Below are 17,194 nucleotides of genomic sequence, written 5' to 3'. Positions count from 1 at the left end.
AGCTGCCAAATAAGCCAGAGACTCATTCTACTCACATTAGTGCACATCCCGGCCACAAGCACACCTTAGCTAAACCCAGACAGCGCCATTTCGCCTGACCGGCTTTCTCAAATGGGGGCATCAGGATCTTCTTGTCTAAGGATTCTGTGGATCTGTCCCAGTTTGCCAAAATGTGCGTCTGAAGCGTTCTGGTATGTGCCTGTGCCCATGCTACCATTTGGATGCAGGACATCATGGATCCGAGAACCAACATGGCCCATCTTAAGGACACCACTTTCTTGCTCTGTAGTATCTTTATCTTGGATTTTAACAATATCTGTTTTTGTTTGGGCAAGAAAGATGTTTGGCTGTGTGAGTCTAGTAGGACTCCTAGGAATGTCTTTGTTGTTGCAGAAACCATGTCCGACTTCTTGAGGTTCACTTTACAGCCTAGAGATGATGAGATCTGGGTCGTCATCTGTAGATGTTCCTGTAACATGGGTACAGCAGGAACCACCCACAGAAAATCGTCGAGGTATGACACTATGGATATGTGTGACTGTTGACCACTGATGTATGCCATGACTTCTGACATGATCTTTGTGAAGTCCGTGGGGCAGAGGATAGACCAAATGGGAGGACACTGAACTGATAATGGACTGTGTGTTCTCCCTGGGCAATTGCAAACCTTAAAGAATTTCCAATAAGCTGGATGGATCGGGATATGGTAATATGCATTCTGTAGGTCTATTGTCGCCATGATGAAATCCTGCCCAATCAGAGGTACTGTTGACCTGACAGATTCCATCTTGAATCTTCTGTACATTATGTATCTATTCAGGGGTTTCAAATTGATTATAACCCAATGGGCCCCGTTGTTTTGGTTTTTTTTCCCCCATCAGGAACAGGTTTGAATAATGTCCACTGTTTCTTTCCCTTTCCGGGACTATGGAGACTACCTTTGTAGATAATAGGCCCTTTACTCCCACTATCAAGGTGGACTGTAGCTCCGGAGAGGAGAGTGGCTTTGTCTTTAATGTCTTTGGAGGATACAAGGCAAATTATCTTTATTCCTTCTCTGACTGATGTTAGAGTCCATTGGTCTGAACAGATCTTATGCCACTGTGGAAGGAAGGTTGAGATGCGACCTCCTACTGTGTTGGCGCCATGGTTTATTTTGTCTCTGGGAATGGGGAAGAAAAAAAAAATCCTGCCTTTTCCCCATTTTGGATAGCTCAGCAACTTGATTTGCCCTTTCCCTTGTACTGAGGTGTATCTTCTTGTGGGGGACGAAAGGGCCTTTTCCTAGTATTCCTAGGTTCAGTTAAGGTCTTCTTTTTATTTGAAGCTTTCTCTAGTGGTTTGTCAAGGGTAGGACCAAACATGTACTTCCCTTTGAAGGGGATAGAACACAACTTCATTTTTGAAGTCATGTCACCACTTCAGGATCTTAGCCAGAGTGCTCGTCACACAGAGTTCAATAATCCTGATGTTCTTGCTGCTATTCTTACGGATTCTGCAGAGGCATCTGCTAAGAACCCTATTGCCTTCTGGAGAAGAGGTAGAGAAGCCAGGATGTCCTCTCTAGGAGTACCTGTGGACAGGTGTTCCTCCAGCTGTCCTAGCCAACGGTACATCGATCGAGCCACACAGGTGGATATGGCATTTGTATTTAATAAAGATGTCAATGTCTCCCATGATTTCCTCAGTAGAGCACCCATTTTGCGTTCCAGAGGGTCCTTCAACTGTGAGGCATCCTCAAATGGTAGTGTAGTCTTTTTAGTTACCCGCGCAATCTGGACGTCAACCTTTGGAATCTCTGACCAGGATGTTGCCGTTTCGTCATCCACAGGGAACCTGTCCTTCATCTTCGCTGGAGTGGTTAACCTTTCTTTTTTTTTTTTTTTGGGGGGGGGGGGGGGTTAGGACTTCCACTCCTCCAGCACCAGGTCCCAGATGTTTTTATGAATGGGTAAAACCTGCTTCTTCCTAGAAAGGAGACCCCCAAACATCTCTTCCTGTACCATCTCTGCAGTCTTCTCCTTCTCCATGGTCTTTCTTACTGCCATGAGGGATTCCTCAATATTCCCTGAGGATAAATAATATCTCTCCTGTTGGGAGATCTCAGGGTCCAGGATTAATTCGCCTTCTTCCAGAGGTTCGTCTGGGTGCGACATTTCATCCTGAGAGTCATCATTCCCTTCCTCCTCTAGATTAAGCTTCCTCCTTTTAGCTTCTGGAGGGACAGTGGGAAAGGGCATGGGCTGGAAAAAGGTGGCCAGGGAGGTTTTTATCTCCTGTTGGATTAGGCCTTCATTTCTTCCATTAAGGAAGGTTGCTCTTCCCTGATGACGTTCTCAGTGCACTCATTTACACAATGTCTTCTTGTATGAAGAGGCCAGCTGTTTTGTACAGACTGCACATCTCCGTGAAGTCTTGGACTTGCTTCCTGGTGCAGGTTTCTTGTCCCCCTACACGAAAGGGGAGAAAGAATAATAAGGCTCTAAAACCTGCAGACAGGGAATGGACACCCAATGCCAGAGCATTTACTGGGACCGGGAGGGTGCTAGAATCTGCAGACGCAGAGCAAGAAAAACCCGACATCCCCATGTTGTAACCACAAAGTGGTCCTACCTTAGATGTCTTCCTCGTCCTGGGCTCCTATACGGGTGACTGGACTTCCAGCACCTGTCCTCTAATTAGAGGACCTCCTCCCTTCCAATGTCCAGGTGTGGTGGGGGGAGGGGCAGCCAACACCATCTGCGCTGTTTTCCGATGCGTTCCAGCGTGCAACGCAAGAATGCCTGAATCCAGTATACTGAAGCTGGCTGGCGTGTGATGTCACTTCCTGCTGCTGGCTCCAGACCCGGAAGTTCTCACGCGCGCATGCCCAGCGCGACGCGCTGTCTGGATACAGCAACGCCAGATGAGGCTGGAGAGCTCGGCGAGGCCTCCAGCCAAAGAACCCCCCAGACCTTGCCCAAAGGGGCTGACTGAAAACAAGGCAAACAGAACAGTATAGAAATGAAATCATAATATAAGAAGAAAAATATCCATATAAAAGAGCCTGTGCATGGAAATGTGTGGGACACACTGAACTAACTGAAAATGAAACCACTAAATAAAACTAGTGCCATTGTCCAAAGTATATGCAAATCATGAAAAGTTTATTATAATTACAAAACAACAAAGATTGTGGGCATAAATATGGGGGGTACGTAACAACATAACACATGGAAGCAAAAAGTCAGGCGGTAGCCACTACATATAACTAAGGTATGTGCTGCCAGATGGTACATAGCGGGCTAGATAAATACCAAGGTCTATACAAACAGTAGTACAGTAAGTTAATCCAAGTGGGAAACAAGCCATGTAGCGCAGCAATATGAACATACCGGTATATGCAGGGAACCACGCCGACTTGAACCCACCCCGACGCGCGTTTCGATATCGTCCTTCTTCACGCCTCTTCAAGCTACATGACTTGTTTTCCACTTGGATTAACTCTTACTGTGCTACTGTTTGTACAAACCTTGGTATTTATCTAGCCCGCTATGTACCATCTGGCAGCACACACCTTAGTTATATGTAGTGGCTACCGCCTGACTTTTTGCTTCCATGTGTTATGTTGTTACGTACCCCCCATATTTATGCCCACAATCTTTGTTGTTTTGTAATTATAATAAACTTTTCATGATTTGCATATACTTTGGACAATGGCACTAGTTTTATTTAGTGGTTTCATCCAAAGGGGCTGACTGTAGGGGGGTCCTGAGTCCAGACAGAGATGGGAGCAACGCTCAGGGAGGAGAGGTAAGCCTACTCGGTCACCTGCTGCCCGGTTTGACTCTATTTTTTCCTCTTGTGACTGTGGCCGCCACAGCACACCGTGGATGATATCTTCATCCCAAATAGGGACAAAAAAGAACACTGAGCGGGAGGTTGTGGGAGGGGTTATTTAACCTCTTTGATATTTCATGTCCCCATTAGGAAAGTGGTAACATCCTCCGGTGTGCTGTCGTGGGGGGTTACTACAGAAAATAATCTAACTTTACACAAGTACATTAATAAATTATAAAATCCATGAAAGATCCTCATCTTCAACAGATTTTTGGCGATTGGGACCATAGCAGGTTGACACGGAGGTCCCTACATGGGTAAGCAACTTGTTGGTAGCACTATTTTCAGCACTTTACTTATGTTTGATTTTGTGGATCTGTCTCATTTCCCAGCCTGATTGGGGTAGTAGGATTAGTGCCCCTGGGTTTATTTCACGTTTCTTTTATGACTGCATTAGTGAATGTTTCATGAACCCACCATTACTCTATAGATTTGCCGCCTCTAGCCTGTAGTGTATTTTTTGTTGATGCCACTAAACACCTGCAGTTACCCAGTGTCCCTGTATTTTGTTGTCACCTTCTTTACCCATTTGTGCTATGTATCTCTATTTAACTTTTTGATATGTGTATGCTGTTAATAAACTTTTTGACATATTTACAATGAGCCAGTGTCTGTCCATTTTATATAGCTAGTTACTTAGGCATAACACATTTATGTTTTCTTTTAGAGCATGTAACTCAGGTTTCGCTGTAGGTTCCCAGATTTTTGGCAATTGTTCAAGCACTCACCTGCATGACTGCATTAAAGAAACAAGTGTTGCCCAAGTTTGTTATTCCTTTCACAGGGACAGACGTTATATGAATCGCTGATTTCTCTCTAATAATTTCACCACTTTGTTCTTGTAAGCGAATGACCTTTGAGGAGCCTGAAAGTAAAACATAACGTTCTTAAGAGCAAATACACAGACAAATACATAAAACTTACATAAAGATCTGCGCACGTAGGTCTTCCCCACGTCCAACAGCATCCCATTACATCAAGTGCAAAAATCTCAGGCAGAGCTGCCTGGAATACCCCAGTTATACATAGCTTTGTGCGAAAATTTAGCTCACATTTGGAAACTTTATTTTGCTCATTAAAATATTTCTATAAACGTAAATAAATTCAAACATACTGTACGTTTCACACAGAAACTTTACATGGACGCATCAAATTATCTGAGGGATTGCTCTGTAGTTTACGTGTTCCAGTCACTACATAATATGTATTGTAGAAACGCTGCTATGGTTGTAGCATTGTTTTCTATTCAGGCAGAAGAGCGGAGGACATGCCGGTAAGACGCAAGAATGCTTGTTTTCCATGATGTCAGTTGCAGAGGTTTTTGCTACCTCATCTGAGAGCAGCATAATGTAGGCAAATGTAGGCTAAGAGAAGCTGAATCCAACAAAGTATTCCTTAGATTACTGGGTGCAGCCGTTCTCACAAAATCGGAGCTTTTAGATTTAGCAATGTAGCAGAGCTGAGAAAGCTAGCCCCGCCCACACCAGGCCTTGTATGTACATTGTCTATAGACAGTGAGCTGATTATCACAGAAGGGGCAGAGTTGGACTCGCCTCACTCACTGCTGTGCCTGAGCAATGATAAGCTCCTAGTGCAAACCATCATTACAAGTAAATAACAGGACTTTGCTCGATAAGAGAAGCAAAGCTGAAATCTATGTTTTAACCCCTAACTCATGCAGTCTTCAGATTACATAGGAAAAACCTGCTGACAGATTCCCTTTAATAGCATAGCATTGTTATTTGATCAGATTATAATCAGGCTTGACTTGGTTGACTACACACATTCCCCGTAAACCACCACTATATGATGTAGATGTATTTTACGCTAGTATAATTGTGCCACTAAGAGTAGACAGAGAATACACCAGTGACACATCTGGAAACATCACAGCATCTGGAGCACCAGATGTCCCTGCATTTTTACTGTGCCAGCAGAATATCATTGTATGGTTATGTGCACAAAGGAGCAACACGTACAGCAAAGTGTATATGATACAAACTAATACATTACGGTTTGTGAATAGAAGCAGAAAAAGAGGGTCAGTCTACAAGAAATCTAGATTAACGGCTTGTTCACATGTTGAGTTTTTGCCATTTGCAGTGCTTTACTGTGTCGCAAAGGGAATGTGATTTCTGAAATCTTATGCGCATGCTCCTTATTTTTCCTTGTGCATTTGAACCAGTAAAGCGTTTTGGTTTTTTTTATCCCCATCTTCAGCATAACACTTCTTTCAGTGTTTGTGCAACGTTTTCACCCATTCAAATGACTAGAGAAAACACGTAAAAACTCATAAAAAATTTGCAGATTTTATGTAACAGGTTTCCTGACAAATTTTTTTTTTGCTGCTGAAAAATCTGCTACAAAAATTTAATATTATAGTTTATAATAGCATGACCATCCCCCACAATGAAGCGCAACATGTGAAACGTGCGTCGGGGACTTAGGGGTGCTCTCCTTACTGACACCTGCTTTGGTGCTTGTTATTATCAGTATGCTAACTTCCAATTTCTGATATCTGCATATTTATCCAACATATATTTGCAGATATATGTTCACTATGTATTTAACACTATGTAGTCATGATGATTAACTATTTCATAGCATATCAGATGGTATCTATTGCATACCTATGACCCTCCCCCACAAGAAGATTTAATCTCCTTAGATTTAGGATTAGAAGGTTATAATTATTTGTGGGTATGGGATATTCGATGTGCATTGTGACTTTTTAACACCAGAAACTCGGTCACTTTTTCTTTTGCTGTGACCACTTCTCACTTTGTTTTTATGTGTTTTGGGATATTATCCACTGTAGCATTTAAAGACTCCACGTGTTCTCCTTTTCTACATGATTTAATATGGAGTTGCTTCCTAGGCCAGGTGTGGCAAATTATGCTGTGTCCAATTCTATGACGAATTTGTACCCAGTGAATTTGGGTTTACTAGTTTATATCGCATACAGAACTCTCTGAGGGACCTTACATGTATCTTGCATACATATATGGAGGTGTATGCTTCTTTGGGGTTGCATCATTTTCCATATATTACAAAACATTAGACTGCCCTACATCCCCTTATGAAGACATAATAAGTGATGAAAGCAGCAAACAAACCAAAAAGAACAAACAAGCTTTGTAATGTGAAAAAAAGAACAAAAACACAACCAGTGGAGTCTAACTAGTATTTCTCTTCCAACATATTACATATGCACATTTATTCAATTGTTGGAAATGTGGACATTTGAGCCACAGTCTCATTAACTTATAGCCTAGAGATAACAGAAATTAAGATACTCCTTGCAGTCTCCGATTCTACTGGCAACTTCCTTGCTGTCGCTATCATTGCATTAAATAAGAACATTAGTGACATATTCAGACTAGGAAAATATTGATTAGCACAGCATGTCAATGCAAACGAGTTATGGACTTAATAAATGCCAGGAATGGGGACTCCTGAAATGTAGATTTTTGACATATGAGCTCACATTTGCACTAATGAGTTAAAGAGCGAGTCTCATTAAAGTGTTCTGGGGACATGGCAGGGACCAATTTACGTTAATAGAATGTTTATGCCAAGGGTTCTGCTGCACTGAAGAGCAGGGCGAAGGAGCCTCCTCCACAGGGAGTTCTCCTGAATTTCCTACATCAACCAAACACAAATGCGTAATTAAAGTTCAAAAAAGCTACATTTAATTAAAGAGGAATAAAACAAGACTGACAAGTCGCACAAAATATTTTCCGGCACACTGATCAGATCCGGCTGTCCAGGCAGACACATTTTCCCAGGTTACAGCTGCATCTCCATAATACCGTTTTAAAGGTGCACTAGAATTTGGAACAGATTATTATTACAGAGCTTCATAGTTGCTGGCGGTGTGCAGCAGAAAAATGTGTTTTTACAAAAAGAAAAAACAAAAAACACACTTTCAACTAACTTAAAAAACACAGAATTACAAGTAAAAATCCCTTAATAAATAATGGATGAAAATTAAAGGAGCACTTCCATCTTTTTTTTCCCAATAATAATAATAGTGCAGTCATCATATTATATAGTACTGTGCACTTACAATTGCTCATTTTGCCTTTCTACCCAGTTAATACTTCTGTTTCTGTTAGGTCTATGACATCACATGATTAAAAACTGACTAGCTGAATCATTCTGCGCTCTATGTAGAAACAGGAGGTCAATTTCCCTGTATGAGGCATGAGTCACTGCAAAAATCCCTAGCAGTGTGGAGGAGCAGAGCACCTGGGGAACGATTTCTGCAGGGACAAGAGCCTTCCAGCTTCTACAAAGAGCAGAGAAAAAAGAAAAATTAGCTGGGCAGAAAGGCAAAATGAGCAATTGTAAGTACACAGTGTTATATCATATGATGATTGCAATATATTGAAAGCATAAAAACTTTGATGGGAGGAGGGCTTCTTTAATTCTTTCTATTTTTGGTATTAACATGGTAAAGCAGATCTGGCACCAGGATCACTACACCAGAAGCAAACATTATTATGAAGACCTCTTGGACTTTTGAGGCTGATGTACTTGCTTTGAAAAAGAACATGAGAGAATGGCTGCGTAATCTTTATTTTAAAAAAGTCCAGCCACAGTTGGACTTATAGACTGCCCTGTTGAATATCAGGACTATATAGCCATTTTGACATGGATGTATAATTAAAGTAAAAACATCATCAGGCCTGAGAGATCTATACAATAATATAAGCAATTTGTACTGTAAAATTTGATGGCGGATCAGTTTTAAAAGATATGTAGCAGTGATTTTTCCCGTTGTCTTAATTGTGGTATAGACAGATCAGTAATTTAAGCTACAGATCCAAAAGCTCCTTCGCTTAAAAGTCTCCAAGACAAAACCTTATTTTCTCATACTGACATACTGTGTAGCTGGTACGTGATGGTGATTTTTTGTCACCGCCAAACACTAAGAGCAGGGGTGGAGACACGACAGAGGACGGACGAGGAAGGCGATTACTGTGCGGCAGCCAGGGCCAGCATTGTCTGAAAGGGAACAGTCCTACACACAAAGCATAAGGAGCTGCCACTATAGCCTAAACCAGTAAAAACATCAGATTGTGTATTTAAGGGGAAGCGAATATCAGAAGAAAAAAAATACATCACCAGTCTGAATCACAGATCCTAGCACGCCCATGTAAAAAAACAAATATGCTCGATATCTAAAAATCATTTATAGCAAAAAAAGAACATAATTCAACATGTGTTTACCAGACGTATGTTGTTGTAAAAAATAAGTAAACAGTTAAATATAGACCCATATTCACAATTTGTATGTATAAATCTCCCTGACCTCCACATAAGGCGGAAAAACAAATGGCAGAAAAATTAAGCCCCAAATATATCGCAAAATAAAAAAAAAAAAAAAGGCAACAGCTATTTGACTACCCGAACGAGAACAGTAAAGTAAAAAATGTGCCTGTGTTACTTTATAGTGTTAGGTTTTGATATTCTAGATCTACAGTAGTCAAACTAATAAAGAACACGTAAAATAATCACAAAAAAGTATACAAATGTAAATATATAAAAAGAGGTTTACCTGTTCCATACTGTTATTTACAGATATAGGAGAGAATTAAAAGTGTGTAAGTAATGGCAAACATCAGTGTAACACAGTTGTGGCCTCATCTCCATTGGCATTTCACAAACATCTGGGAATGTATCTTAAAGGAAACAATGTTCAGGAGCCATCTGGACAAAACCGCAGGCAAAATGAAATGTGAAGCATATGGAAAAGCAGATTTTTCTCTTCCCTGCAGCAGTACAGGATGACAAATGTCAGACTCCGATGTGAGCACGCTTGACTGTGCTGTGCTTTGCAGCACCACCTGGCTCTCCTTGCCTGGCCACCAAATATGGACAGCCTTGCCACAGCGGACCATGTCTTCAGGGGAAACGCAATAAACGCATTTCACTTCATAGTTAAATGGCAGCTTCACACAAGTACCAACATCCCATTTGTCTTCCCTGATGTGTGAAGCAATGAGGAAAAAACATACTAATGAAAGCCTTTATTTTCTATATAGATCTACTAAAATGTATTATTTTCCTCAACTGCATAGGAAATATTTATGAGATACGTGTCCATTTTCCTTTCTTGGTGTATACAGGACCTGTTTAATAAATGGTATAAAATTACTAATATACATTTATATACCATGATGGCTTGGTGGCGGTTTCAGGCAATGTTGCATTAATCTTTGAGGTTATATGCAGGTGGTCATTTATTGGATGTAAGCAGGGCCTCAAACATGCGGCCCGCAGGCACCAGGGCTCCCGTGGTGATCGCGGCTCGGTCCCGGGCCACAGATGTCAACGACTCTGCAGTTAAATGTGCGTCCTTGGACGCACCATCTCTCTGCGCCACAATATCAATACCAGCCACTGGCCATAGGCTGGCAGGACTGCTGACGTCGGAGGGCCGGTGCGGACAGCATGTGACGTCACTGTCATGCACCACCCACGCTGCGGAGGAGAAGTGAACGCTGTTCATTGACATAGCTGAGGTTAGATGAGAGGGATTTTATTTGTGTGTGTATGTGAAGGGTGGCAGAATTGGGGAAATTACTACAAGATGGTAAACAGGAAGAGAGCATTACTATAAAAGATGGGGTCTAAGGGGTAACGTTTCTCCTTATGGAGAGTGACATACCAGCTGGCTTGTCAAGGTAAGGAGGCTTATTCGCCGTGCAATGCTCCTCTGGGAAATTAAATATGCAAATTGCCTCTTCTGAGAAAAAGAGGACTTAACTCTATAGCGCCACCTGTTGGAAGTAGCGATCCTACAAGTCACAATCAACCCTTTAACGAGTCGTGCAATATGACTTAGGATAAAAGCCAAATCAGTATCTCAATTCGCAGACACGGTGTTTCGGGCTGTTGGCCCTTGTCAGTGCGAAGCATGAGAACGGATTTGGCTAGGTGAGAGGCTCTGGACTGGGGTCTAAGGGGTAACGTTTCTCCTTATGGAGTGTGACATACCAGCTGGCTTGTCAAGGTAAAAAGGCTTATTCGCTGTGCAATGCTCCTCTGGGAAATTAAATATGCAAATTGCCTCTGGCGCTATAGAGTTAAAGGGGTTGTTCACTACTTTCAGTTAACACCCCCCAATGTATCCCCCCGGGGCCCCTGATGAATTGTGCAAATACCTTCCGTTGCCGTTTTCGCCTGTGAGCGGCGCGATGCTGGCGGCTGAGTCCGGGTCACGTGACCCCCAGGCTGCAGCCACCGCTTATTTCCGCCGACGTCACGTCAATTTCCAGACTCTGGAAATTGACGTGACGTCATGAGCAGGCGTGACCAGCCTCACAGTCAGCAGTCACTCATCAAGAGTGACTGGGCTGTGGGCGGGGCTGCAGGGCTGTGCTGGGGGGAGGGCGGGGCTGTGCTGGGGGGTGGGCAGGGATGTGCGGGCGGGGCTAGGCAGGAATGATTGTGTGGGCCGGCGCCGGTATGTGCGGGCCGGCGCCGGTATGTGCGGGCGGTGCTGGGGTCTGCTGGCCGTGCTGGGGTCTGCTGCGGGGCTGTGCGGTGGTGGTGGCGGCGGGGGGTGTCTCTGTGTGCCATCGGGCTCTGCCTGCTACAGTGACAGTAAGTGACACATTAGCCAATGATGGGACAGTAGTAGTCCCATCATCCGGCTAATGTGTTGAATGTAAAAAAAAAAACACACACATATACACTACATACATACATACATACATACAACACACACCATGTGACATGTAACATGTGACAACATGCGACAACATGCGGCGACATGCACCATGCGATGACATGCGACAACATGCACCATGCGACAACATGCACCATGCGACAACATGCACCGACATGCACCATGCGACGACATGCACCATGCGGCGACATGCAACATGACATGCACAATGCGACGACATGCAACATATGACATGCACCATGTGACGACATGCACCATGCGACAACATGCGACATGCACCATGCGACAACATGCAACATGACATGCAACATGCGATGACATGCAGCATGCAATGACATGCGACGACATGCAACATGTGACATGCACCATGCGACGACATGCACCATCCGACGACATGCAACATGCACCATGCGACGACATGCAACATGCACCATGCGGCGACATGCACCATGCGGCGACATGCACCATGCGGCGACATGCACCATATGACATGCAACATGCGATGACATGCAGCATGCAATGACATGCGACGACATGCAACATGTGACATGCGGCAACATGCGATGACATGCAACATACGATGATATGCAACATGCGACATGCAATGACATGCGACGACATGCACCATGCAATAACATGCCACATACAGTACGTGCATACAGTACATACATACAACATACATACAGACATATAGTACATATAACATAGAGTACATACTCACCATTACTTGTCACTTTGATCCCCGAAGCCAGTGTCATCTGTAAAAAAATATTAAAATAATAAACAAACACTATACTCCCTGATCCGCAGAAATCCAATTAAAACGAGTGCCCCTCGACGATCTCCCGTGGAGAGCAGGAGCATCAGCAGATGCAACCACTCTCCAGGGGCTCCAGGAATACAATGATGGAAGGTATCCTTCCACAATGTATTCCACACAATGTATTCCTACACCCCTGTGAGAAAATAGTCCCTAGTCTCACTTTATGCCATTGCTGTTTGAGAAATTTTCCCAGGCAGCAATTGCCATAAAGTGAGACTTTGTCCTAAGGTAACCTCAGTGATGCACTGCAGGAGCCATTGTCTCCTGTCAGTGTGTCAGTGAGGGTCCTATAGAGCAGTGACATCACCCGATGTCACTGTTCTATAGGGGAGATCGTCGTGGGACACTCGTTATTAATTGGACTACGGCGGACAGGTAGTATACGGTTTATTATTTTACGTTTTTTGCAGGCGCTGAAGTATGGTAAGTATGGTTAAATGAAGAATATTAAAATACTTTTTTCCTAATGTGCGTTTGTTTTATTAACCCTTTACTAGTATTGGATTAATAATAACTAGGCGTCTTATTGACGCCTCTCCGTTATTAACCCGGCTTAATGTCACCTTACAATAGCAAGGTGACATTAACCCCTTATTACCCCATATCCCACCGCTACACGGGAGTGGGAAGAGAGGGGCTAAGTGCCGGAATTGGCGCATCTTTGCGCGATTTCCGGGGCGGCTGCGGACTGGTATTTGTAGCCGGGGGGGGGGACCAATATCCATGGCCCCTCCCTAGGCTATGAATATCAGCCCGCAGCTGTCTGCGTAGCCTTTCTGGCTATAAAATATAGGGGGACCCCATGTCATCTTTTTTGGGGTCCCCCTATTTTAACAGCCAGTAAAGGCTACGCAGACAGCTGCGGGCTGATATTCATAGCAGGCAACAAATATTGGCCCCCGGCTTTCCTCCTCTGGCGCAGAAAATTGCGCGGGAGCCCACGCCGTTTTTTTCCGTTTTTTTTAAATTAAATTCAACGCTCATTAAGGCCTCTTTCATACTTGCATCGGTACGGGTCCGTCGCTATGCATCGGGCCGACGTACCGACGCACATTGTGAAATTTGTGCACGACGTGGGCAGCGGATGCAGTTTTTCAACGCATCCGCTGCCCATTCTGAAGTCCGGGGAGGAGGGGGCGGAGTTTTAACCGCGCATGCGCGGTAGAAAATGGCGGACGCGACGGACAAAAAAACGTTCACTTGAACGTTTTTTCATGCCGACGGTCCGTCAAAACGCGACGGATCCGTTGCATGACGGACACGACGTGTGGCCATCCTTCGCTAGTACAAGTCTATGGGTAAAAAACGCATCCTGCTAGCACATTTACAGGATCCGTTTTTTTCCCAAAAAGACGGATTGCAACGGATTGCTAAAAACACAAGTGTGAAAGTAGCCTTAGGCTACTTTCACATTTGCGGTCGGCGCCGCAGCGTCGCCGCATGCGTCATGCGCCCCTATATTTAACATGGGGGCGCCTGGACATGCGTCGCACTTGCGTTTTGCGCCGCATGCGTCCCTGCGGCGCCCGCGTCCAAAATCAATGAAAAAAAGGACGCATGCGGCGCAAAACGCAGCGTTGTGCATGCATTTTGCTGCGTTTTTGTTTGCGTTGTGGCGCCGACGCTGCGGCACACAACGCAAATGTGAACGTAGCCTTAGAAACATCGGCCTTTCTATTATATATCTATGGATATATCTATCTATAGATATATTTATAGATAGATATATCTATAGATACATAGATGTATCTATCCATATATCTGGCTGCTTTCACACATCAGGTTTTTGCCGTCAGGCACAATCCGGCGAGTTTTGTAAAAAACTGATCCATTTTTTTCCGCCGGATCTGTTTTTTTTCTCATAGAGTTGTATTAGCGCCGGATTGCGCCTGATGGCCACACGTTTCTTCCGTTTTTTGCCGGATCCGTCAAAAAAAGCTGTTTCCGCCGGACGGAACACACATACAGATGAACGATTTTTCTGTCCGGCAAAAAAACGCACAGCGACGGTTCTAGCAAAAAACGTATGAAACTGAGATGTGAAATGATGAATCCGGCCTCCAAATCCGTTTTTTCATTCATGTTTCCATTCAAATCATGCACATTTTCCGTTTATTTATTTCCAAAAACTGCATCAAAACCACGCAAAAACCACACCAAAAACAGCATCAAAACCACCAAAAAATTCATCAAAACTGCACCAAAAACTGCATCAAAACCTAGTGCAGTTTTGCAGTTTTGGTGCGGTTTTGATGCAGTTTTTGGTGCGGTTGTGATGCCGTTTTTGGTGCAGTTTTGATGCGTTTTTGATGCAGCTTTTGGTGTGGTTTTTGCGTGATTTTGATGCAGTTTTCGGTGCGGTTTTGATGCAGTTTTTGCTGCGGTTTTGGTGCGGTGTTGATGCAATTTTGATGCCGTTTTGATGCGTTTTTGCGCGGTTTTGATGCAGTTTTTGGTGCGGTTTTGGTGCAGTGTTGATGCAATTTTGGTGCGGTTTTGATGCAGTTTTTGGTGCGGATTTGATGCTTTTTATGCAGTTTTTTGCGCGGTTTTGATGCACTTTTTAATTAGCTTTTGGTGCAGTTTTTGCGTGTTTTTTATGCATTTTGGTGCGTTTTTGAAAGCTAAATAAAGATGTATTATTGAACAAAAAAAAAAGATTTGTGATGTCATTATTGTCCAACCTCCTCTTTTATATTTGTCTAACCCACACTCAATTACACACAGATAGACATATAGATGATAGATGAAATGGATAGACAGATCTACATATAGATAGATCTATAGATGCATACATCTATCTATTCCTATATCTATCTATAGATATATCTGGATAGATATATCTATTGATAGATGTATGGATAAGGAAGGGTGTGTGTCCACTGTCCAGATTACAGCCGAATGAGCTGCAGATTGGATGCTGCGTACTTGTAGTCCCATCGGATGATGCCTGCACACACACCCCAAAAGACCCCCCGCACAGCCCTGCACAAACCTGAACAGTCCCGCACCCACCCGAACAGCCAGGCACCCACCCGAAAAGCCCCGCACACACCCGAACAGTCCCGCACCCACCCGAACAGCCAGGCACCCACCCGAAAAGCCCCGCACACACCCGAACAGTCCCGCACACACCCAAACAGTCCTGCACACACCTGAGTAGCCCCGCACACACACGAACAGTCCCGCACACACCCGAACAGTCCCGCACACACCCGAACAGTCCCGCACACACCCGAACAGTCCCGCACACACCCGAACAGTCCCGCACACACCCGAACAGTCCCGCACACACCCGAACAGTCCCGCACACACCCGAACAGTCCCGCACACACCCGAACAGTCCCGCACACACCCGAACAGTCCCGCACACACCCGAACATTCCCGCACACACCCGAACAGTCCCGCACACACCCGAACAGTCCCGCACACACCTGAACAGTCCCGCACACATCCGAACAGCCCGCAGACCCAGCACACACATACACGCACACAGTCACCGCCCACTTTCCGCCCACACACTTCCCTCCTCCTTAACTGCAGCGTTTCTCGGACCCACATCCGCAGCACAACTGCAGATCTTTTTTACATCTGCGGTTTTGCTGCGGATGTGCCCGACTCAATGCAAGTCTATGGGTGCAGAAACACTGCAGTTCCGCACAAGAAGTGACATGCTGCGAGAAAAAAAAGCTGCGTTTCGGTGCGGCCTTTTCCGCAGCATGTGCACAACAAGTCTGCGGCTCCCATAGACTTACTTTGGTTGTGCACTACACTGCGGATTTGATGCAATTCTGTGCAGCAAAAAACCCTGTGGATCTGCAATCAAATCCGCAACGTGTGCACACAGCCTTAGTATTTAGTGAACCTAGCAAAAAAGCCAAGCAAAAAACAAGTGTGGGATTGCACTTTTTTTGCAATTTCATTGCACTTTGAATTTTTTTCACATTTTCTGTTACACGACATGGCAAAACCAATGATGTCGTTCAAAAGTAGAACTTGTCCCGCAAAAGATAAGCCCTCACATGGCCATATTGACGGAAAAATTATGGCCCTGGAAAGAAGGGGAGCGATAAACGAAAACAAAAAAGCTCCAGGGGTGAAGGGGTTTAGAAACATGGATATGGACATATCTATGGAAAAAAAATAGATATATAGATATATCTGTATGTATTCATCTATCTATCTATTTGTTATCTATCTATCTATCTATCCATCCATCTATCTGTGTGTAATAGAGTGTGGGTTGGACAAATGTAAAAGAGGAGGTTGGACAGAAATAATGTCACAAATCTTTTTGAAGCTAGAGGAGGGAGAGGAGGAAGGGGTTTGGGTGTGTTTTGGAGTGGGTGTGGTAGGTTTGCGCTTAGTGGCCAGTGCAAAGCATCATGGAACTTGTAGTATTAGAGCACAATAACTCAGGAGAAAGGAAGTTGTCGATTAACCCCATGAGAGCTGGATCCAGCACTAAAGATGTGCTGCTACAGCATGATAAAAGGTAATATTGCTAAAATAAACACAGTAGATGTTTTCAGTGGCACATAATAGCAAGATTTATGAAAAAAAAAAAAGTAATCGTAGTGGACAACTTCTTTAAGTCCTCTTTTTCTTAGAAGAGGCAATTTGCATATTTAATTTCCCAGAGGAGCATTGCACGGCGAATAAGCCTTCTTACCTTGACAAGCCAGCTGGTATGTCACTCTCCATAAGGAGAAACGTTACCCCTTAGACCCCAGTCCAGAGCCCCTCACCTAGCCAAATCAGTTCTCATGCTTCGCACTGACGAGGGCCAACA

At 44.1% G+C, this 17,194-nt stretch overlaps 1 protein-coding gene across 3 annotated transcripts in view; it reads right to left on the bottom strand.

The window, feature by feature from the left end:
- USP45 (ubiquitin specific peptidase 45) overlaps window positions 1-17,194 on the bottom strand; it is a 185,281-nt gene that overhangs the window by 105,179 nt on the left and 62,908 nt on the right. For all 3 annotated transcript variants that reach the window (XM_077289668.1, XM_077289669.1, XM_077289670.1), the window contains one exon: window positions 4,608-4,744. In XM_077289668.1, coding sequence (XP_077145783.1) covers window positions 4,608-4,744 — 137 coding nt within the window. The remainder of the gene's footprint in view (window positions 1-4,607; window positions 4,745-17,194) is intronic.

This window comes from Ranitomeya variabilis, chromosome 2 (assembly GCF_051348905.1).
Source record: "Ranitomeya variabilis isolate aRanVar5 chromosome 2, aRanVar5.hap1, whole genome shotgun sequence".
Classification (NCBI taxonomy): domain Eukaryota; kingdom Metazoa; phylum Chordata; class Amphibia; order Anura; family Dendrobatidae; genus Ranitomeya; species Ranitomeya variabilis.
The sequence above is the reverse complement of the archived record's forward strand: the minus strand, read 5'-3'. Positions and strand labels throughout refer to the sequence as shown.